The 22,065-nt window shown below is 50.3% G+C and overlaps 1 protein-coding gene across 1 annotated transcript in view; it reads left to right on the forward strand.

Annotated features, from left to right (window-relative positions):
- The first annotated feature begins 15,846 nt into the window (after positions 1–15,846).
- Positions 15,847–22,065, forward strand: part of PRICKLE2 (prickle planar cell polarity protein 2) — a 221,574-nt gene continuing 215,355 nt past the window's right edge. Inside the window, exons 1-2 of the mRNA XM_075938504.2 lie at positions 15,847–16,023; positions 16,285–16,370. Of these exons, the coding sequence (XP_075794619.1) occupies positions 15,982–16,023; positions 16,285–16,370 (128 nt within the window). The 5' untranslated portion in view covers positions 15,847–15,981. The remainder of the gene's footprint in view (positions 16,024–16,284; positions 16,371–22,065) is intronic.

Consider the following 22,065-nt stretch of genomic DNA (forward strand, 5'->3'; position numbering starts at 1 on the left):
GGCTTGGTCACACCAGAGGTCATGGCAGGGTAGAGCAAAAATTCTGTGCACTGCCTCTCCCCCAGCATGTGGTAGAGAAGGCCCTTGGCTGACCCATCTCAGCATCTTTATTTAACCTTTGCTTTATCATCCCCCGAGGAAACAAATGCATCCAATAGCATACCCCACAAAGAAACGCATGCAAAATTCAGCTAGCCTCTTCTTTATGGCCGAGGAAGGAGCTTTTCCCTGTTATTTCGGCTAGTGAGTGAGTAATAGCTGAAAAGGACAAAAGAAATGCAAAAACAAGTGGTGGGCGTTCACATGGGAGGCAAGGGAGAGCAGAGAGGTAAACAGGATGCAGACAAGTATTCCTCCCAGCTGGCGCCAGAGGGCACCAAAGATTGAATGTAGATTCCAGGCTCTGTTCAAAAGTCCAGGCACATCTTTGGGGTGGGGGGCATTTTGTGTTTTTTCTGTCTGTGCTTGGCTCTGACCTGCATGGAGCGAGTTTGTCTCCACCATGGGAAAGCTGGCTGGGAGGGTCTCTTATGGTTTGTGAAGTTGACTCCCCAGTACTTTTATAGGGAAACTAAAGATGCCTCCGAAATTAACAGCAGAGGACTATAAATCTTAGTCAGTTACCTAGCAACTAACCCACTCCAATGCAAAGGTTAAAAGGGTGGGGGGATGATGTAGAAATACCTCGGTGTGGACATAATGCCCAGGCCTGCATTCCCAGGTGCGAGGACAAAGAAAATTCTTGTGCTAATTACACACATTTGTATTGATCAAGGCAGGGAACTGCTGTGGAAGGATTGACAGCGGTTTCTATCCCCAGCAAAGTGACGCAGGTGGAAAAGCAATGCTCGGTGTTCGTCAGGGACTGTGCTAACGAGCACGGCAGGCGTGTGCGGCGTTCCACGGAAAGGATGAAACACGGAGAGGTCTGGATGAGTCACTCGGCTTACGTGGCTATTGTTCCAGAGAGTGTGTATCCTACATTAACTGGGTAGTGAACGTTCCAGGTACCGTTCACCGGGGCGAGAAAGCTAATGGGCTATGCAACAGAAAACCTCCGCAGTGCAATACATTAATAAATTAAATGAAGCAATACAGCATGATTTACCTTGCTTGGAGTTGCTGTGACGCATGGCACAGCTAGACACCCCCACCCCCCTTCCTTGGCTTCCACTAATGCATGAGGCATAATCATCTCTACTTTCAATCACCGTGAGATCCTCAAGCCAGAGTGGAAGCATCGCATTGTCTCCCTAATAAAGGCCCCCAGAGAGGACACATTTGGCCACAAAGAAAACGGTTTGGTTAATGAGCAGGAGACAGTGCAATAAAACAGATCCCTGTGTTCGATAGCCCCGTCCTTCAGAGCCACTTACGCAGTTTTCCAACTCCTCTTTTGTCATTGAAAGGGCTTTGACAATAGCAGCCAGAGGGTTATTATCGATGGGATCAGAGATGGCATTAATAAAGGACGGTAATTCACCTGCACTGAATCGCTCGGGGGTCAAGAACCACAAGAGGGCGGGCGGAGCATTGACTGGGGGATCAATGTAAACTAGTGCTGGGGGACGGATCTTCAGCGGGCGTGAGCCAGTGTGGCTCCAGGGAGTACAAAGGGGCTAAGATGATTTTTACAAGGGCTGAGGATCTGGCCTGGCCTTTTCACTGAGGCATGGAAGCTGCTAATTGTAAATGTTCTCTGGAAAGGCTCCATTCCACCTGCCTGGTTCGTGCCATTTATTAGACTTCAGTGAGGTGGTTGGTCGGATGTAAATCAGCGACCGGCAACCTAGGCTAGGGAGCGGGCTGCATGAGTCGCCTTCCTTCCCCTCAGTGGGCTGCAAGGTTGTCATAACCCAGACGGTCTCCCGGGATAGGACAGTTTTGCTCACTGCGCGTGCGTGCCTAGAATTTGCGGGGGGTGCCGATGGAACCGTAGCAGCGCTTCGATTGGATACATGGGGGGGGGGGCGGCTCTGGGGGAATGTCTATGCTAGGAAACTATTTTGAAATAACTAAATTTAAAATAATAACTCCCGAAATAACAAAATTGAAATAGAATGGCCCCACTATGGGGAACCCTTGAAATTCGTCCGAGGTGGGCTCCGTTGGGGTACGTCTAAACTACATGGCTCCGTCAACGGAGCCATGTAGATTTGGTTTTTGTTTTTGTTTTATGGCAAAGGCAAAGGAAGCCGCGATTTAAATGATCACGGCTTCATTTACATTTACATGGCTGCCGCGCTGAGCCGACAAACAGCTGATCAGCTGTTTGTCCGCTCAGCACGCTAGTCTGGACGCTCCCCTGCCGACATCAAAGCCCTTTGTCGGCAGCCCCGGTAAACCTCATTCCACGAGGAATAACGGGGCTGCCGACAAAGGGCTTTGATGTCGGCAGGGGAGCGTCCAGACTAGCGCGCTGAGCGGACAAACAGCTGATCAGCTGTTTGTCGGCTCAGCGCGGCAGCCATGTAAATGTAAATGAAGCCGCGATCATTTAAATCGCAGCTTCATTTGCCTTTGCCTGTGTCTAATCTACATGGCTCCATCGATGGAGCCATGTAGTCTAGACACAGCCTTACTGTGGACACGCTCCCTCGACTTAGAGCCCCAGGAAGCGCTAGGGCCGGGGCGGGCAGCCTTTTCAAACCGAAGAGCCAAACGACAACCAAATTCAGAACAAGTGGTCAGGAAAGAGCAGTCTAAGAATGCCCATTGGCATGACTGAAAATATAACATTAATACTATTGACAATTACCATGACGATTAATAATAGTCAACATTCTCCTCACAGACTTTATTTAATGGGACTTCTGCTGCTGCATCTTTTCTCACATTTTTTTTTTATGTTTACGTCATAACTGGTCATATTCAGGTCCATGCGCGCATTCAGGCGACACGTCATTGTGCGTTTTTTAAAATTTTGAACTAATTTTTCATTTTAATTTTAAAAGTTGCCTGTATTTTGGGAATGAACAAAGAGCCACATTTGGCTCCCTACTGAGCCGGATTTGTCTCGAGAGCCCTAGGTTGCAGACCCCTGCACGAGGCAGTAATTGGTTCGAATGAATCCGGGGAGTCGTTATTTTGAAATAGGAGGAGCAGAGCGTCCACGCTGCTGCTATTTTCAAATAATTTCAAAATGAGCTTTATTCCCGGAGGAAAGCAGGGCTAGAGATCTCAAAATAACCAGTTTTCACCTGGACCGTCTGGTATGTGTGGCCCCTGTCTAGGAAAACGTAATGGGCTTGGTCATGTGGACACTCTATTATTTTGAAATAAGGGGAGGTAGTTTGAAATCACTCCCTCGTATAGACCAGGACTTGCTGTCGATATTGTGTGTAATCGGCACACACCTCGCTTCATGTGCCCTGGCTGTACGTGCATCTCACTTTAGTAACGCTGGTAGGAAAAAAAGGACACCGCTGGAAAGGGGTTGCCCACCACTGAGGTAAATGGACGGGGATCGGCCCTACAGAGCTTATGAGAAGAGCTGGGTGAATGACCCTGGAAATGCTCCATGAACATTTGTTTAAGTCTGAAGGGTTCTATTCTAGATCTTACAAGGGAGCACAATGGGGGCAGCTGATAGGGATGCCAGGTGTCTGGTTTTCACCCGGACAGTCTGGTATTTGTGGCCTTGTCTGGTTAAAAACCACAGAAAATACCGGATATGTAAAATGCCCGGCATTTTCTGTTTTTCTCGGACGGAAGGCTGGTGGGGACATCCTTCCCCTGCTGCGTCTAGTGGCAGCGGGGAGTGTGGGGATTTAAAGGTGCAGTGGCCTTTTTTTTCCCCTCAACTTTGGTCCCCCATTTTTTTTTGGGGGGGGGGAGGTTGTTTTTGCTCAATCAATTTTTTTCCCCGCTATGTTTGGGTATCTGGCAACCCTAGCAGCTGAAGGGAATTAGGAACCTCCCATTTCTTGCATTGCCCTGTAAGGCCAAACAGAATTCTGGTCCTTGTTCCAGGGAGTTGAGAAAGGGCCCCCTAACTATTCCTCTGTATTGCCAGAAGGACCTGGAAAGACCTGCCTCCCTCCGGTATACACCTGCTGTGCAGAGGGCTTATAGGTTGTACCACGGAAACGGGTATCATGTAGCGGGAGGCAGTGTAGCTTGGCTCAGAGGGCCGTGCCAGTAAAGTCAGTGCACACTCAACCCTTAAACAGATTAAGCGAGTCCACCGTCTCTGCCCCCCACCTGTGTGTGTCTGCTTCCGCAAGCCTTTGACTTCTGCTGCCAGAAACGTTTGCAGAGACAGCATTTCAATGCGCTCTGCAAGGCTCTGTGCAAGAACTGTGCTCAGCCGGCTGGGGAATAGGAACGACGCCATATGACGTAGCTGGCCAGACAGAACTAGGAAACATGGCGTGACTTGCTCGGTTCTTAGGATAAGTGCTCCTGAATAAATTCCAGTTGAGCCCTGGTAAAATAAGGGTGCGTTCTGCAGTATGCATGCACAAAGAGTGATTTCAGTAATGTCTACCGTGCAATTGAAAGCATCCGATCTGCTGATTAAGGGTTAGGTGGGAACTGTCCTCAGCCTTCCTTGGCGCTCAGCTGACTGCATATATACCCCACACACCTGCAGGGGGTGGTGCCCTGTCCCAGCTAGTGACCGCTTACAGAGAGAGTAATGAGTCTGCTCTACAGCATTAGCAGCAAGGCAGCTGGCTTTTAGCTCAGGTAGTAGAGGCTCTTGCACTGAGGTCCTAGGTTCAATACTGCACCAAGTACAATGGGAAGAGGGCAAAAGAAAGTTCCTGGCCTGCCAACTTAGCTCATCCTGAGGGTTTGAAATCTCAAAAGGAAACCAGAGCTCTGCTTGCCGAGGAAAAACAGCAAGCGACTTCAGAATGAGAAGGGTGGTGATTTGAATTGTCATCTCTGTGCAGGGCTGATTGAATGATGCGGGGAAAAAAATCTGTTGAACAATTTAAATAACAAGAGCCAACAATTTGTTAAATATATTGTCTCTGACAAAGAATATTCTGCCACCTCTGTTTCTGAGCCTGTTGTGGGAAGTGTCTGTCTCGCCAAAAAAAAATAAAATAAAATAATAATACAGGTGCTGAACGGCATTGCCTGCTGCAGACTAACCTACAGAAGGCTAACGTTTCTGGAGATCGCTCCATGGCCTGGATCGCTCTGGAAGAAGAGGATTTCTGGGGCCATTGGAGGCAGGGAGGATGGTCGTCTAACTAGCTTCAGTTCTGCTCCTTGTGTGTGTTAGGGACGTAACAGTGTAGTCGGTTAACCGACTAGCAAAAGCTTATCGGTTAATGCTATAGACTACACGCATTTTCCTCTGCCCTCCCCCTTGCCAGTAAATTTTTTTAGCAGGCTGGCCAGCAGCTCGGCTCAGTCCTGGCTTGCGATGGGTCCAGGACCTACAGAACCCATTCACCAGAAGCCATTGGCCATACCCCCGCTCCTATCATCGCTCGTCCAGATCACTCCCTAGATCTAGGACTCACGACTCCTCTGTGAGATACGCCCGGGCGACCGACCCACCCCGTTCACGGTGTGGCTAAGGTCCCCACTCCGCTCCTATCCTCATGTTGAGGAAGGGCAGCCCCTACTGGAGGAAACGCACCAGCCTGAGATCGCCTACCGATCCATCGTCATCTTCACCGGATGAGGCGGTTATTCCAGGGGACACCTCTCCCCTTATGATCTCAGGCAATTTCAAGAGCTTTTCAAAAGAGTAGCTCTCTCTCAATTATCCCTGCTGCGGCTCTGCATTTAAAGTGTATTAGGAGCCAGGCAGACGGGCAGCTCAGCTCAGTTCCGGCTCGTGCCAGGTTCAGGAGCTCAGATTTCCCCTCTAGATGGGGCTACTGCCACCCCACACTGCTGCCTCTTTATCAGAGGCAGCAGCACGGGGTGACAGGCAGCCAGTCTGTAAAGGAAGCTGGTTTTTAAACTTCCCCCCACCCTCGTGGATCAGCTCCCACCTGGCACCCCTGTATCAGAGGCAGCAGTGCAGAGTGGCAGGGGGCTCCGCCGGGGTGGAGCCAGAGCGCATTGGCTGCCAGCCCTGCCACCAAGGACTTCAGAATAGTCAACGAACCGATAAGAATTCATGAGGTTACTCGACTATTCAGTTAACTGCTATTTAACACATACACCCCCACCCCACTCCAGCCCCAGGGCAGGCTGGGGAGGTGTGCACCACCCACACATCCAAAGTGGCAGAAATCATAGACTGAGAGATCCTGCCCTGAGAAGTGCTAATGCGCAACGGCGTTCCTGGGTTCGGAGGGGCTGGCTCCCTCTCCCTCCCAAAATGCACAACGCTCCCAAACTGCACTGATCTCATAGGTGGTCGCCTGGCCCGTCTACTTACAAGACCCCTTCGCACTCCAGTATCCGAGCATCTCACCGACATTAATGAATCCCTCCTCAAAGGACGGCTTTCCGGTAGGGACGGACGGTCCCCTCCAGCCCCATGAGGGGAAACCGAGGCATGTGGATTCAATGATTTACCCAGGAACATTGTGGCAAAACCCAGAATCAGATGCAAATTTGAGTGTCTAGAATGATCTTGCCTTCTCCTCTCCGCCCCCAGCTAGTCTTTCATGCTCCAGGCGTTCAAGCGGCCATTTTTTGAGACACGCTTCCGTAAATCGTCACGATCCACTTTCTCTTTTCTTCTATGCGCTGAGCTGCAAAATAGAGAATGTTCGAAGCATCACACTTGGCAGCTGAGTTAACCCCTGATCCCGGAAATGGACAGAGCAGTTCACAGCACAAACTTATTGGTTCAGGCTCTCCACAAAGGTTGGCAGAGCTCCCTGCCCTCGTTACACTCAGGTCACATGCTGAAGATTTTCTTTGTAACCATTAACAGTTAGGGTGTATCTCGACTACAGGGTATTTTCGGCAGAAGTGGCCTTTTTTTGAAAAAACGTCCCCTGCGTCTAGACTGCCGCTGTGTTCTTTCGAAATTAAATCGCAAGACCGTCGCAGGTTTTTGACCGCGGGATGCTTCATTTCATGAAGACGGACGCCTTTTTTCGAAAGTGCTCTTTCGGAAAAAGGAGTTCTTAAATGCAAACAGGGCTTTTTTGAAAGAGAGCATCCAGACTTCCTGGGTGCTGTCTTTTGAAAAAGCGGCTTGCTTTTTCGAAAGAAGTGGTTGCAGTCTAGACGCTCTCCTTCGAAAGAGGCTTGTAGTGTAGATGTAGCCTTAGAAACTGACATTAGCACAATGAAAGGCAAGACTGAGAACAAGTAAGAGCTCTGTCCATGCCCCCTTCCCACGGCCCCTGGGGCAGGTCCCAGAGGATGGGAGGTTCTGCCCTAGTATTTGCCCTAGTGCAAATAGAAGTAGTCCCCACATTATATTTTCTCCAGGAGGAGGCTGGTAATATAGCCATGGATGCAATGTACAGCCTAGATTTCTGTCAGTGGCTCTCAACCTATTTAAGACCATAGGCCGCACATGGGGCCCATAATGAGCTAGTTACTCTACATCTGGTACTACTGCTGTAGCCCTGAAGATGTCACATGGGCCGGGCTCTGTGCTGATTGGGCTGCAAGTGGTCTGCAGGCAGCGGCGGCAGGTATCTGCGGTGGGATGCAGGGAGGGCAAGCCAGAAGGACAGGGAGGGGCTAGGTAGGGGCACCCCATTTCGCAATTAACATTTTGGAGTGGGCATGGAGGGGTGCAGCTTCCGAGGGCTGCCATGAGGCAACCACTAGCGCCTTTCCTCTCAGGAGCCCCAAGCACTTTGAAAATACTATTGTATGGGGCGTGGTGGCCATGCTACTCCCAAGGTATGAGAGAGACAAGGTAGGTGAGGTGCAATCTTTTACTCAACTGACCTCCGTTGGAGAGAGCCAAGCACCGGGGCTTCCATACAGCTCTTCTTCAGGGCTCTATAACACGAACCATTTAAGGCCATGTGAGGAAAGCTGGGCTAACGGTCCCCTCTTTCCAGTAGGAAAAGCGAGAGCCAGAGACAGTGCGTCACTAGAGTTGCCCGATACTTAAATCGATACATTCCCCTCTCCATCGACCCCCACCAGATGCAAGAAAAACAGAAAATACTGGACAGAGATGGAGAAAACTGGACTGTCTAGGCGAAAACCAGACACCTGGCAACCCTATGCATCACTGGGGTGACGTCTAGAGTACACTGATCTACTGGAGAAAGGTGAGCAAGAGGCGCTCCACAATTTGCATACTTTTTTCCGATAGTTTTTTTGGAAGAGGCTGTTCTGAAATTTGGCCTGTCTACACTGGGCCAAATTTCGGAAAAACCTCCTCTTTCGGAAGAGCCCTTCTTCCTCATGGGAGGAGCAAGACAGGGCTTCTGGAAGAGCATGTCTGCCCTTCCGCAAAAAAAAAAAAAAAAAAAAGGGTTCCCTGGATGCGGCAGAGTTTTTCCGAGATACCCCCTAGTGTGGACATAGCCTGGCCCACCGTTGCGCCAGCAGTGACCAGACCCAGTAAATCTACCCCTGGGATTCCTGGATCCCAGTCTTGTGCTCTGCTTAGGGTGGGCCTAATCCTTGGGTGGTGCAGAGAGCCCACTTGGGGTATGTCTAGACTACATCCCTCTGTCGCCAGAGGGATGTAAATTAGACATACCGACATTGCAAATGGAGCGGGGATTTAAATCTCCCACGCTTCATTTGAATAAAAATGGCCACCGCGTTTTGCGGAGTCAGCAGTTTGTCGGCAAACAGCGGCTGTCAAGACAGGAATCGAGCGACAAAGAAAGCCTTTGTTGCCCGATCCCTTATGCCTCGTAAAACGAAGTTTACAGGATTGGCCGACAAAGGCTTTCTTTGTTGCCCGATCTCCATCTTGACAGCCGCTTTTTGCCGACAAACTACTGATTCCACAAAACATGGTGGCCATTTTTATTCAAATGAAGCACGGGGGATTTAAATCCCTGGCTCATTTGCAATGTCAGTATGTCTAATTTACATCCCTCTGGCGACACAGGGATGTAGTCTAGACATACCCCCAGGCTATGTCTACACTGGCGGGTTATTGCGCAAGTACGGTTGTTCTTGCGCAAGAATCCACAGAGCGTCTACACTGCCCGACCGCTCTTGCGCAAGGAAACGTACAGTACGGCGTGGTAAGAGAGGGCTCCTTTCACAAGAGCTACGCTCTTTTTTAACAGGTGTAAGCTCTCTTGCGCAAGAGGGCAGTGTGGACACTCAGCAGGGATGTCTTGCCCAAGAAAGCCCTATCGCTAAAATGGCCATCGGAGCTTTCTTGTACAAGAGAGCGTCCACACTGCCATGGATGCTCTTGCACAAAAGCACAGCTCACACGTGGCAGTGTGGACGTGTTCTTGCGCAAGATTTCTTGCACAAGAACCCTTGTGTAAGATGTTCTTGCACAAGCAACGGCCAGTGTAGACACAGCCTTAGGGTGCCAGGGGCTCAGAGGGCCCAGCAGCGAGGAAGTACAGGCTTGGCGAGCGGGGCAGCTGAAGAACCCAGCTTTGCCGACCTTAGAAGAGGTATTCGTGGAGTTCCACAGGTTCTGAGTTTGGTCTGGAAGCAGGTTACGGGGACCAAGGGGCGGGTAATATAATATATGGAGATAGACCATCTCATAGAGCTGGAAGGGACCTTGAGAGGTCATCAAGTCCAGTCCCCTGCCCTCACAGCAGGGCCAAGTACGATCCCTGACAGATTTGCCCCAGATTCCTACATGGCTCTCTCAAGGATTGAGCTCACAACCATCGGTTTAGCAGGCCAATGCTCAAACCACTTGAGTTATCTCTCCCCTGTTAACACACGCATAGAGCCATAGCCATGTCAGGCTAGAAGGCCCTTAACGAGGTCATCTACTCCAGCCCCATGTACTGAGGCAGAACCAAGTTTACCTAGCCCAGCCCTGAGAAACGTTTGCCCAACCGGTTCTTAAAAACTCCAGCAACAGGGATTCCACTGAAACCCTAAGACAGAACCGTACCTGCCCCCCGCCCCACTTAGAGTTACAAAAGGTTCCCAAATCTCTACCCTAAACCTCCCTAACTATAGATTAAGCCCATTGCTTCTTGCCTGACCTCCAGTGGGTCTGGAGACCAATGGATCACCTCTAAGATACTTTCAGAATGTTATCAGGTTCCCGCTTCGTCTTTTTCCCTCTCAAGATTAAACAGGCCCAGGTTTTTTTTTTAACTTTTCCTACTAGGTCAGGTTTTCTAACCCTTTGATCGCTTTTTTTTTTTTTTTTTTTTTTTGCTCATCTCCTTGGCAACTGCATCACATTGTTGGCTCCCATTCACTTCGTGATCCACTAGAATAGAAAAATACAACTGTTCCCGCTGATGGGGAACTGAGGCACCGAGGCACAAAGTGAAAGACCCAAGATCACACCGTGCATAGGACCCAGATCTTCACTGACCAGCGTCGCCACCCCAAGACCTCCCTAACATCAGACTGTGCGAATGGCTCTTGGTAACGAGGTGACAGTATCGCAATCCCCAACAGCCGCCATAACTAGTCCAGACCTGTCCTGCAGTTGAAAGGGCAACTGCTGTTTTACCCAGACTAGTTGCAGCAGTATGACTGCCTAGCCATTTACTCCCCGTTTTGTTGCGGTGCATTTACTTCTACTTCCGAGGTGAAGTGTTTGGCACTTGTCCTGGCTGAATTTCAGCTTGATAGAGTCAGACCACAGTTCTAATTTGCCATGGTCACTTTGAGTTCTGACACTGTTCTCCAATAAGAACGGCCGCACTGGGTCACTCTAAAGATCCATCTAACCCAGTGTCCTGTCTGCTGACGGCAGCCAATGTCAGGTGCCCCAGAGGGAGTGAACAGAACAAAGATCCCTCCCCTGTCCCTAGCCTCTGACAAACAACGGCTAGGGACACCATTCCTGCCCATCCTGGCTAATAGCCATTGATGGACCTAACCTCCATGAATCTATCTAGCTCTTTTTGAGCCCTGTTTAAGTCCTGGTCTTCCCAACATCCCCAAGCAAGGAGTTCCACAGGTTGACTATTGTGACGGCGCGTTGGGGTCCCCTGTCTCCTGCACCCCGAAATGGCACAAACAGACTCCACCAGCCAGTGGAATTGAGGGTGGTTTATTGCTCCTCCAGGATACAGCATAGCACAGATGTAATCTGGTTACAGGAACTGGGGGCTAAGAGGCCTCAGTGCTCCCCTTGAGATAGGGGAGTCCCAGCCCCCCTCCCCAGCTCCTTCTCCCCTGCTTTCCAGCCAGGAACTCACTCACTCTCCTCCAGCCCTGCCCCCCAGACAGGGCAGCATTCCACCTTCCTTTGTTCCTCTCCATGGGGGTCAGCTGGCCAAACCAGTTGGGATACCCTCTTTGCATAGTGACTCATCGATTGTCTGCTCTGTGGAACTACAGACAGCAACCAGAGAGTTAGCAGGTTACCCCCCACTATGTCACAACTATGTACTACATGAAGAAAACCTTCCTTCTGTTTGTTTTAAAACTACTACCTAGCAATTTCAACGTGGTGAGCCCTAGTTCTTATGTTATGGGCTTTGTCCTTCTGTCATATGCTTTGTGCCACTTAGGCCCTGTAAAGGCTGGGGAAGCCACCATGAGTCCCCAATGGGGTTTGCCCACTCACAGCAAACTCTGCAGTGAAAGGGTGCAACTACACAGCACCCTAAAATAAAGTACGCAAATTGCGTATCTTATTTTGATTGTATTTTGAGAGCTTATTTCAAAAAATGGTGCATCTACACAGTGCCAAATTTCAAAATAACGTGCTATTTTGAAAAAAACCCTTAACCCTCATGGAATGAGGATTACAGAGGCGCCGAAATAGCACACCCGTTATTTCGAAATATTTTTCAAAATAACGGGCATGTTTAAAAGATGCAGCATAGCTATTTCGGGATACCGGAGTAGCCCCGCTGTCTAGACATACCCCAAAAAAGTGTAAAATCAGTGTTGCAAGTTTGCACAATGCAGAGGGTATGTTGGTGGCAGGAAGGGGTGTGTTGACTGGGAAGGGAGTATCCTTTCAGCACAGTGCGCTCTGATGATCCCCAAGTGGCAGTGGGACCTTTGGGGGCCAAAACCAGCTGGTACAAGGTAAAGCAGCCTCCAGACGGACGTTAGAGCCGAGGGTCAGGGCGCTCTGCAAATCTGACCCAATATGATTTTAAATTAAGAGTAAACGGCACAAATTAAAAAAAAGACAGAACCATCTGTAGCAATTCCTGCCATATGTTCCCAATAATGGAGCCAAGAGGGACAGCTTGTACCTCGAACACAAGGGCTGCATTCGACCTTGCTTAAGTGGGACCTGCTTCACTGATGTGAGCGCGCTACGCCAGCAGGGAATTTAGCCCTACAGGTCTGAATTACTTTTATATACACTGTTTTAAACTGCCTGCATGTGTCCCAACCAGCCGGACAATGAAGGGCATTCAACACTTTATCGCAAAAGCAATTAAACTAAAAATAACATTCAGTATCTCCCATCGCACACTGATTCCCGTTTTAGATCATGTACCTGACGCTGGTTTTCTTTTGGCAGGTCTTAATTGACATTTTAGTTGCTGTTCAGCCCCTCATATAGAGCACTGAAATGCTGCAAATTTGGGGCCTGATCTTGCAAGACGCTAAGGTCTGTGAAATCCTGTCGGCTTTGCCTAGAGATGAGAGTGCTCAGCGCCTTGCAGAATTTGACTCACCTCTTAATGTGTTATTCCCCATGTCCCATTAGCAATTATTGTGTGTATTATTATAGCATCAACTTGACGCTTATTGACACATTAGCACCCCAAAATAGCTTAGTTGGGCAAGCCTGTAACTGAAAATCTAAAGATCCCTGGTTCAATCCTGGGCTTCGACATATCTCTCAGGTTAGGTAGGCATCTCTCACAGATGGTCCAGAATCTAGATCAGTGTTTCTTAAACTGTGTTCTGTGGCGCACCGTCGTGCTACGAGGCAGTTGGAGATGTACTGCAGTGACCAATAGAGTTCAAAATGGCTGCCCTTAAAGGGGGCAGGTAACTTTTTTTTTCCCTCAACAAAAAATCCTTGGTGTTCCATATATATATATATATATATATATATATATATATATATAAAGTTTGGTGTTCGTTGGTCTTAAACAATTTAAGAAATACTGATCTAGATAGTGGGACTTGATGACCTCTCAAGGTCCCTTCAAGTTCTAAGATTCTGTGCTCTATTGTACAAAAGGTCCTCCAAACAGCTTACATAAGGCACACCCATGGCTAACAGGGAACAAAAAAGATTCAGGAGGATGGGGAAGAGCCAGAAAATAATAAGCGGGGAATAGGAAGGAGCAGGGTGACTGAAGCACAGAGAATGGGATAATCTACTTTTTCCAACTACGTGTCATTTTGTGCAAAAATTTTGTGCCTGATAAAAATGTTTTGGCTTTTCAATAACTTTTCCAGAAACCGTTAGGGTATGAATTGTCCAGTTTTGTAAATACATTCCACGACTGGGCTTCAAAAACCAACCATTTGACCTGAAAACAAAACGTTTTACCACAAACGAACATGCAAAACCCAGGAAATAAGGTTTCCAGTTTAATTTCCTACACTGAGGCCTCAAAGTGCTCCCAGGGAATTTGGTCCAACATTGAAAATGAGTTTTATGATCCCTTTCCAGCACCAAAGTTCCGTTTTCATTGAAAACGATGGAACCGATGTACAGATTTTTTTGGACTAGCTTTGAGGCGGGGTCCCAAAATGAGTGAGAGGGGCAGAAGGAAGGGGGATGAGAGTGGGAGGGACAAAAAATGCTAGGGGGTGAATGTATGAAAGAGTAATGGAGATGCTACTCCATCATCTGAGCTGGCTTTGAGCTCTTCCCGATCCCTTCTCACTGAGCATTCCTATGGAACCCTGTTTTCTGAAGTGGTTTTCCCCCATTGTCATCAGAAGGGTTTTCTGGCACAACGGCATCCGGGAAAATGCCGGTGTTTGGTCTGCTGGGCCTATTTGACCACATTGTATAAACAGCAATAAGAGGTTGACAAGCAGGATGTTGACTCTGAAACTGAATGATGACATGCTGTAGCGTACAAAACTTGGACTTGAGAAGCTGCTGGCCATTCAGTAAGCTGGGCAGGGGGAGCAGGAAGAAGGGGGGACAGAGGGAGTGGAAAGAGATCTGAAAGGAGATGAGCTGCCAGCCTTCTGGGGGAGGAGGAAGACTGATTGGGCCCCTGGGCAAAGTGTGTGGGGGGGTAGTTCCATGCTCTGGAAAGGGGCGTGGCCTCAGGTGGAAGGGGTGGAGCTGCTCAGAGTGCACAGCATTACCCCCTCTCATAGCTCACAGCTGCCTGGAGCACACTGCTGGATAGGGATGTAAAATTTCAATTAATTGGCTAATCAAATAGTTGATGGAATTTGCATTGACTATTCGATTAGTCGATAAGAGAGCTTCAGCCTTTGAACCCCAGGGCTGTTGCTACACTTCAAAGGCAAAAACGCTGCGGGGAGCACGGGGCCAGAGGGGGGACTCGCTGGTCCTGGGCTCCCTGAGGTGTTTCAAAGCAGCCGGGGTCAGTGGGGAGTGCCCAGCTGATTCTGGGCTCCACACAGCACTGCCGCTTTGAAACGCTGCATGCAGCCCGGCGCCAACTGGGGACTGGCCAACGGCCCTGCGCTGCACGTGGCATTCCCGGGGTGTGGCCCCAGGCTCCACATAGTGCTGCCGCTTTGAAGCGCCCCCTCCTTCCCCCCTCCCACCTTGCTGCCTCTTTTTGATAGAGGCAGCAATGGGGGGAGGCGGGGGGAAGCAACTAGTGGACTAGTCCTTCACATCCCTAGCTCCCTCCAGGGGCAATTTAAAGGGCCCAGAGTGCTGGTGACTACAGCTCCTGTAGCAGTGGCGGTAGCCACCGGGACGCCTGAGTCCTTTGGAATTGCCAGGCCCCAGGGCAACTGCCCCTATTGCCCCACCCTGGCGGCAGACTGGAGCACTCCAGATTGTCCTGGAATCTCCAGGATAGGGATGTAATCGACTAGGAGAAGCTGTGGCTGGGGCAGGGGAGGGGCAGGGGCCAAGGGAGGCTGGGGCAGAGGGAGGGCAGGAGAGGAGGAGTTGGGAGAGGCTAGGGTAGGGGAGGAGTGGGCAGGGACAGGGAAGGCAAAGGAGCTGGGAAAGGCACGGGAGGTCGGGCCAGCAATGGGGAGGGGGGCAGAAGAGCTGGGAGGGGCAGGGAGCAGAGGAGGAGGAGTGGGCAGGGCCAGAGGTGGGGTGGGGCACAGGGGGGGGGGGGGCAGGAGGCAGAGGAGCTGTGAGGGGCAGAGGAGGAGGAGTGGGCAGGGGCAGAGGTGGGGTAGGGCACAAGGGGAGGGGGCAGGAGGCAGAGCCGCTGGGAGGGGCAGAGGAGCTGGGAGGGACAGAGGAGCAGGAGTGGGCAGAGGCAGAGGTGGGGCAGGGCCCAGGGGAGAGGCAGGAGGCAGAGGAGCTGGGAGGGGAAGAGGTGGGGTGGGACCCAGGGGAGGGGCAGGAGGCAGAGGAGCTGGGAGGGGCAGGGGCAGAGGTAGGGCAGGGCCCAGGGGAGAGGCAGGAGGCAGAGGAGCTGGGAGGGGAAGAGGTGGGGTGGGGTGGGACCCAGGGGAGGGGCAGGGGGCAGAGGAGCTGGGAGGGGAAGAGGTGGGGTGGGGTGGGACCCAGGGGAGGGGCAGGGGGCAGGAGGCAGAGGAGCTGGGAGGGGCAGAGGTAGGGCAGGGCCCAGGGGAGGGGCAGGGGCAGAGGCAGAGGCGCTGGGAGGGGCAGAGGAGCAGGAGTGGGCAGGGGCAGAGGTGGGGCAGGGCCCAGGGGAGGGGCAGGAGGCAGAGGAGCTGGGAGGGGCAGGGGCAGAGGTAGGGCAGGGCCCAGGGGAGGGGCCGGCGGCGCGCGGGGAGGCGGGCGCGGGCCGGGCGCGGAGGAGCGCGGGGAGGCGGGCGCACGGCGCGGCTCGGCGGTGCGCGGCTGGCCGCTCTCGCACTCGGGGAGCGCAGCCCGGGCCGGGCGCTGCCATGTTCGGCCGGGGCTCTCGGAAGCGGCTCCCCAGCAGATCGGTGAGTGGGGCCCCGCGGCCGGGCCGGCACCTGCTGCGCCCCCCGCTGCGCCCCCCGGCCCCTCCGCGCGCTGCAGGTGCGGCCCCAGGTGGCTCCCGGCGCGGACCTGCGCAGCCTCCGCGGGGCTCGCTCCGCCTTTGTCCTGGGCTCGCCTGGCCCCGGGGGCTCCCTTCCCCGCTCCGCTCGGGGCGCGGGGTCCGGGCTGGGCTCGGCGGGGAAACACGTCGCTTTGGCTTCTTCTCTGGTTTTGTGTCTTTGCAGCCGAGCGCCCTGGGCGAGCCGGAGCGAGGCCAACCGTGCAGCGCCTGCGGGGAGCAGTGCCCGGGCTTCGCGCTGCATAAATGGAGGTAGGACCCCCCCCCCCCCCCGGCCGCGTCCTCCCTGCTGAAAGTTCCCCACAAGGGGGAGGGGATTGGGGGTGAATCGCCTCCCTTTTGTTTTCCCACCGCAAGGGCCAAAGGGGAGATGCCCCCGTGCGCCCTGCTGCGGGTTGTGGCCCTGGGGGATTCCTGACCCCTGTGGGGGGGACACATCGGCTAACCGCTGCCCTCCGTGCCCTGGGGCTGGGCTTTCCTTCGCCTTTGGCTGACCCAGTCTGTGGGAACTTTGACACTTCCCCTCCAGTTTGAGAATATCTCCGGGTGCTTTTGGGAACGTATTTAAATCCGCTGGGAATGTGGACCGGGGACCCTGGAGCCACTATTGGCCGTGGCTGGTCGTTCGCAACAGGCTGGCGGCTTTGTCTTTTCCCAAAGAAAGTGGCTTCCCCTCCGGGGTGCGGGGGGATTTGTGATGTGAGGCATTGGGCTTAGAAAACACTCAGCTGCATCCTAACCCCTGAGCTAAAGAAACACCAACGTTTCTAAGCACTTCTCCCCCCCCCCCCCCAGTCCCCTACCCATGCACTAGCATGAGACTGTCCGATCCTGCACTGCCTCCTGTGCTGGCAGGGCTTTCTGTGTGCCCACGTCACCGTTGTGGCTTCTGCCATCCCCTCAACAGTTGGTTTGCAGCCTCAAAATGAGGGGCATGAATGGCCTAATGCTTCAAGTAGCTGGGTTAATTGCTTTGGCATGAGCCATGCCTGGAATAAATTGCTTCAAGAGGCTGTGGAATCGCCATCCTAGGAGGTTTCTAAGAGCAGGTTAGACAGACCTGTCCGGCATGGTCTAGATGGTGCTTGGTCTTGCCCCGTGTGATGTAGTGTTGGTACCTTACTGGTTACCTCCCAGGGAGAGGAACAAAGGGAGGAAGGCGGAGTGCAGCCCTGGCTGGGGGGCAGGGCTGGAAGTTGGGCAGTTTCTGTCTGGTATCATGGAGGAAGCAGCCTAAGCAAGGGGCTGGGATTTAGGGGCCCAGTCTCTCCCATCTCAAGGGGGGCTGGGGTATCCTAGGTCTGCCCTGGAACCAGATTACATCTGTGCTGTATCCTGGAGAAGCAATAAACTCCCTCTCTTCTACTGGCTGGTGGAGTCTGTTCGTGCCATTACGGGGGTGCAGGAGTCTGGGGGAACCGCGATGCGTCGTCACACCCTGATTGCCGAGGACTGGACTAAAGGGCCTCTCAAAATCCCTTCCTGTCGTACGATCCTGCGATTCTGTTTCCTTAGCTCAATAAGTCTGGGTTTCTGATAATGATGAAAGCAAAATCCTGCAAGACCTGGGTAGGACGAAAGCAAAATCTGGGTTGAAACTTCAGGATGTCCCTTGTAATGAACGATAATTGTTAGGTCTGGGTGTGGCTGGCAGAAAAACATCAGGTGAGAGATTTCCTTGCTAACGCTCCAGCCTTCCCCTTTACTGGGCATTTCTCAATGGAGCAATTATGTCCCCTGTCCCAGTGGCCTGGACTGTTGTTTTGCGGGCTCTGGCAAATGGTGACTTCTCTTTCCATGGTGACTTCTCTCTCGTGGCTGCACGCCCCAACTTCTGGCGGAAGCTGTTTGCCCCATGCTTGGTCCTGTTCTCTGCTGGCAGTTGAAGTGTCTTGCTGCTTTTCCCTTGCTCTGTCTGAGACACACATGCATCAAAATATATTTTTGTAGTCACCTGGTGCATGTTTTCCCAGGAGCTATCTAGGGCTTTTGTTCGCTGTCAAAAGCATCTCAGGTTTGTGGGACTTGCTGTTTTCCCAGAAGCTTGCAGAGTACTTTGTAATGTCAGAAAGAGGCAGGGAGCTCTGCTAACGATGTTACATGAAGATAGAGGCAACCTTTCAGGTTACCCTGGCCTGCCTCTAACGATCACAAATAGCTGTGTGCTGTATAGGGTTTATCTTCATTATTTAAATATTTGCATCTACTTAGCAACATTTTTGCTGGCCATTTTTTTCATAATTTGATGATGCTGTTTCGCATCCACAGACCGACTTGCATTCATCTCTGTGGCTGAATGGTTTGCCGTAACCTTTTCCTGACATGCCGGTAGCCTCCCTCTCAACATTTCCAAGCCGTTATGGAGGTTTCTGGCAGAAAGGGTGGGAGATGGTGCACATCTGGCCTGCATCCTAAAGGAAAGGCTACCATATCAGTGGAATGAGTTAGCACCCACATCGGGGGTGGGCCAATAATTTTTTGCCAGGGGCGACTTCAAAAATTTGTGAAGTGGCCCTGGGCCCTGCCAGAAGGGGCAGGGCCTCAAATGGAAGGGGCGGGGCCAGGATGCTTCCGAGCTTCCCCACCCATAGACGATGATTCGTCTGGGGGCGGAGGAGCTCCTTTGCCCCCCCCCCCTTAGGTTTCCCCTAGGAGCCCATGCCCCTGGAGGTGGGAAGAGACTTCCTGTGCTCCTCCACCCCAGGGCCTGGGGGCAGGGGAGTGGCAGGGCCTCCGCAGGCCGGATCAACTTGTTTGGCAGGCCAAATCCGGCCGGTGGAGGCCCTCTTGCCCATCCCAGCCTACATCCTAACCGCGGGTCTAATGCTGACCTCTCTTTCACCAGTGTATATCAGATGTAAATCCACTGAACTCAGTGGGCCAGATTCTGATCCCTGCTCTGGCTACCTGGGGATTCATCTTGTTCAACACTGGAGATTGCGCACTGCCTCTCTCCCAGCCAGGAACACAAGGTGCATGGCTCTTTTACTAGGTATCTCACCTGTCCCTTGCTGCTGGAATAGCCCATGTGCATAAGGCAGAAACTCCTTTAGCTGCGTTGTTATGCTGGCGACTGTACCAGCTCCCATATAATAATTTTAATAGCATAAATATAAGACTATATAGTCAAGTAAAATGAAGCAAATTTGCCTACCTAAATAAATCAACACAGTGGATATGCATTGACTTTTTCTTTTTAAGAGGTCTGCTCTCCCATAGTGCCCAGTACGTACAAGCAGGCAAATATTAAGAGCAGGTACTTTTGTAGGTCACAGGCACACGGGAGAATAGACCTGCTGAATATGGAAAAAAGTATATTTAACTAGTATTGTGGATGTCCGGGAACATATTAAACCACTGGGTGAAATTGAAAGAAACAATGGTTTTCAAGGGGCTGTAGGGATTAAGGATAGAAGCCCATATCAATTAACCACCAGAGGTTCATAAGCCTTTTTGTAATCCTTTAACAGTGCACTTTTGCAGATAAATATAAATTGGACTTGGGCTTCGAAGATGGGAATTTCCAGCATACATCAGGGAGAGAGGAATTTATAAGCTTGCAGACACTGAAAGTGAAATTCATCCCAGGTGCCTAGGCAAGCTTTGTATGGTGCATATAATTATGTGGAATTATGATTATCTTGAGTTTGGGGCATGAGCTATATGGCCAAGCAACGTTGTGTTCTGTCAGACCTCAGTGATGTTTGTGTTCTTACATTAATTGGAAAGTCACCTTTTTCGGGTACGGAGTTGATTTTGATTGATCGAAATTAGCATTCTTGGAAGCCCACACTTGTCTCTTGTTTGAAGGAAACCATTAATAAATTCTATTCTGCCAAACTATTTCTGCCTTTAGAGTAAGACCACTGTGTCTAATTTAGAGAAAGCGAAATAAAAATTTAAAAGGGGGCTTTAAAAAAAATCTTGATTTGATAATGAGTGAATTGTTGTAATAATTTCTTTACATTAGTGTCACATTCATGTAAGCTTGTGGAGTATGTGCTAGTATTTTTAATATTTATTTCAGTGGATGTAAGTAAAAATAAATCACATGTAACATATTCATTAAACTTGGGCTCTTACATATGCACAATACCGGTTGAAGTCCACAGAAGTCTGTGCATCACTGATCACACACTTATTGTAACTGAGAATTTAAATTTAAAGCGTGTAGTGATTTAGCAAAAAGAAAAACAGACATTTTTATTTAAAAGAATCAAGACTGAATTTAGTCATCACCAGATGTCAATTCTGCACTCCCCCAAAGATATGACTGTCAAACAGTAGCTAATGTAACCTACAATTTCACGGTGGTCTTGGGCAGCAAAGTGGGTTTTTTGCTTTACTAGCGTGGGTTTTTATTATTACAGTAGACTGTGAATTAAAAGCATAAAAAGACAAACATTTATTTGTGTATGGCTGTGTTCTTGAAAATGACCAGTAATGTAAACAACAGATTCCTCATTCAGTATTTAATCTAGGTTGGTACTTGCATGGTGGTGTTATGTGAGAAAGTGAAATCTCCAACTCCTTAGCAGTCTGGTGGCTGCTTCCTAATCAGATCTGCATTACATTAAACTGTCCGCCATTCAACTTGTTAACAAGCTTTGCATTAAATAAAGCTGTCACTGGATTTGAGTGAATGAATAGCCATTGGAAGTGTCTTGTGTATAATGTCTGGCTGAAGAAAAGCCTGTAAAAAAGGTGGCCAGGGGAGAGAAAAGGGAAGGGAATTTACAGCCTATTCCTAATGCAATTAGTATGAATATGCGAACCCAAAAGGTCAACAAATGGGTACCAACCAGGAGAATGGATCATGTTGCTTTTGCCTCTCTGAAGTTTTTGATCGTCGTTTCACATGGACAGTGGAGAAACTTATACTTGAAATGGCTTTTAGAGCTGCTTTTAAAATATTCTGTTGAATACAGACACGCGTCTTGCAGCTTGTCATCTGATTTTGGTGTGTCACCTACAGCCGTATATTGTTTAGATTTCCTCTTCAGGAGAGTTTTTCCACTCTGTGACCTTCACAATTCAAGCAGTCCTTTTATTGCCAGCCCCTCACTTAGTCTCCCCCACCCCCCACACAAATCCCCTACCCCAAGTAGAGTTTTAATCTCATAATTCCTCCATGCATTTTAACCTCGCTAAAGGCGCAGTTCAGTAAAGAACTGATGAGGTCTAACTTACTTGGCATCCTTGTAGGTTTCTCTGAAAACATCTGCTCATTGTGCATTGACAGCCAAATAATTATACAGAATGTCAGGAACCATTAGGAAAAGAATAGATGATAAAATTGAAAATACCATAATGCCACCATGTAAATTTGTGGTAGGCCCCCATCTTGAATACTGCATACAGTTCTGATCACCCCATCGCAAAAAAGATGGGGTGAAATTGGTACAGAGAAAGGAAACACAACTGATTAGGGTCGTGGAACAGCTTTCAAATTAGAAGAGATTAAAAAGACTGACTCTTCAGCTTGGAAAAGAGACACACGAGGGCTTGCGATAGGTCTCTAAAATCGTGATGGGGTGGAGACAGGGAGTATGGAAATGTTATCTCTTTTCAGAACACGGGAATTAGAGGCCAACGAACACAATTATAGTGGCAACTTTAAAATAAACATAGAGAAGTATTTCCCAAACAACCTGTGGAACTTGTGAAGATGCTGTAAAGGCTAAAATTATAACTAGGTTCAATAAGAATTAGATCAGTTCCTGGAGGATAAATCCACCAGTGACTATTAGGCAAGGAGGTCCAGGATGCAATCCCATGCTACGGGTGTCCTTATGCTTCCTACAGCTAGAAACGCATCATGGGATGGGTCAATCGAGGATTGTCCTGTTTTCGTCAATGCCTCTGAAGCATCTGGCATCGGCCACTGTCAGAAGACATGATACTGGTCTATGTGGACCACTGATCTAATCCAGTATGACCACTCTTA

This window comes from Pelodiscus sinensis, chromosome 11 (assembly GCF_052426305.1).
Source record: "Pelodiscus sinensis isolate ZL-2025 chromosome 11, ASM5242630v1, whole genome shotgun sequence".
In the NCBI taxonomy this organism is placed as follows: Eukaryota; Metazoa; Chordata; order Testudines; family Trionychidae; genus Pelodiscus; species Pelodiscus sinensis.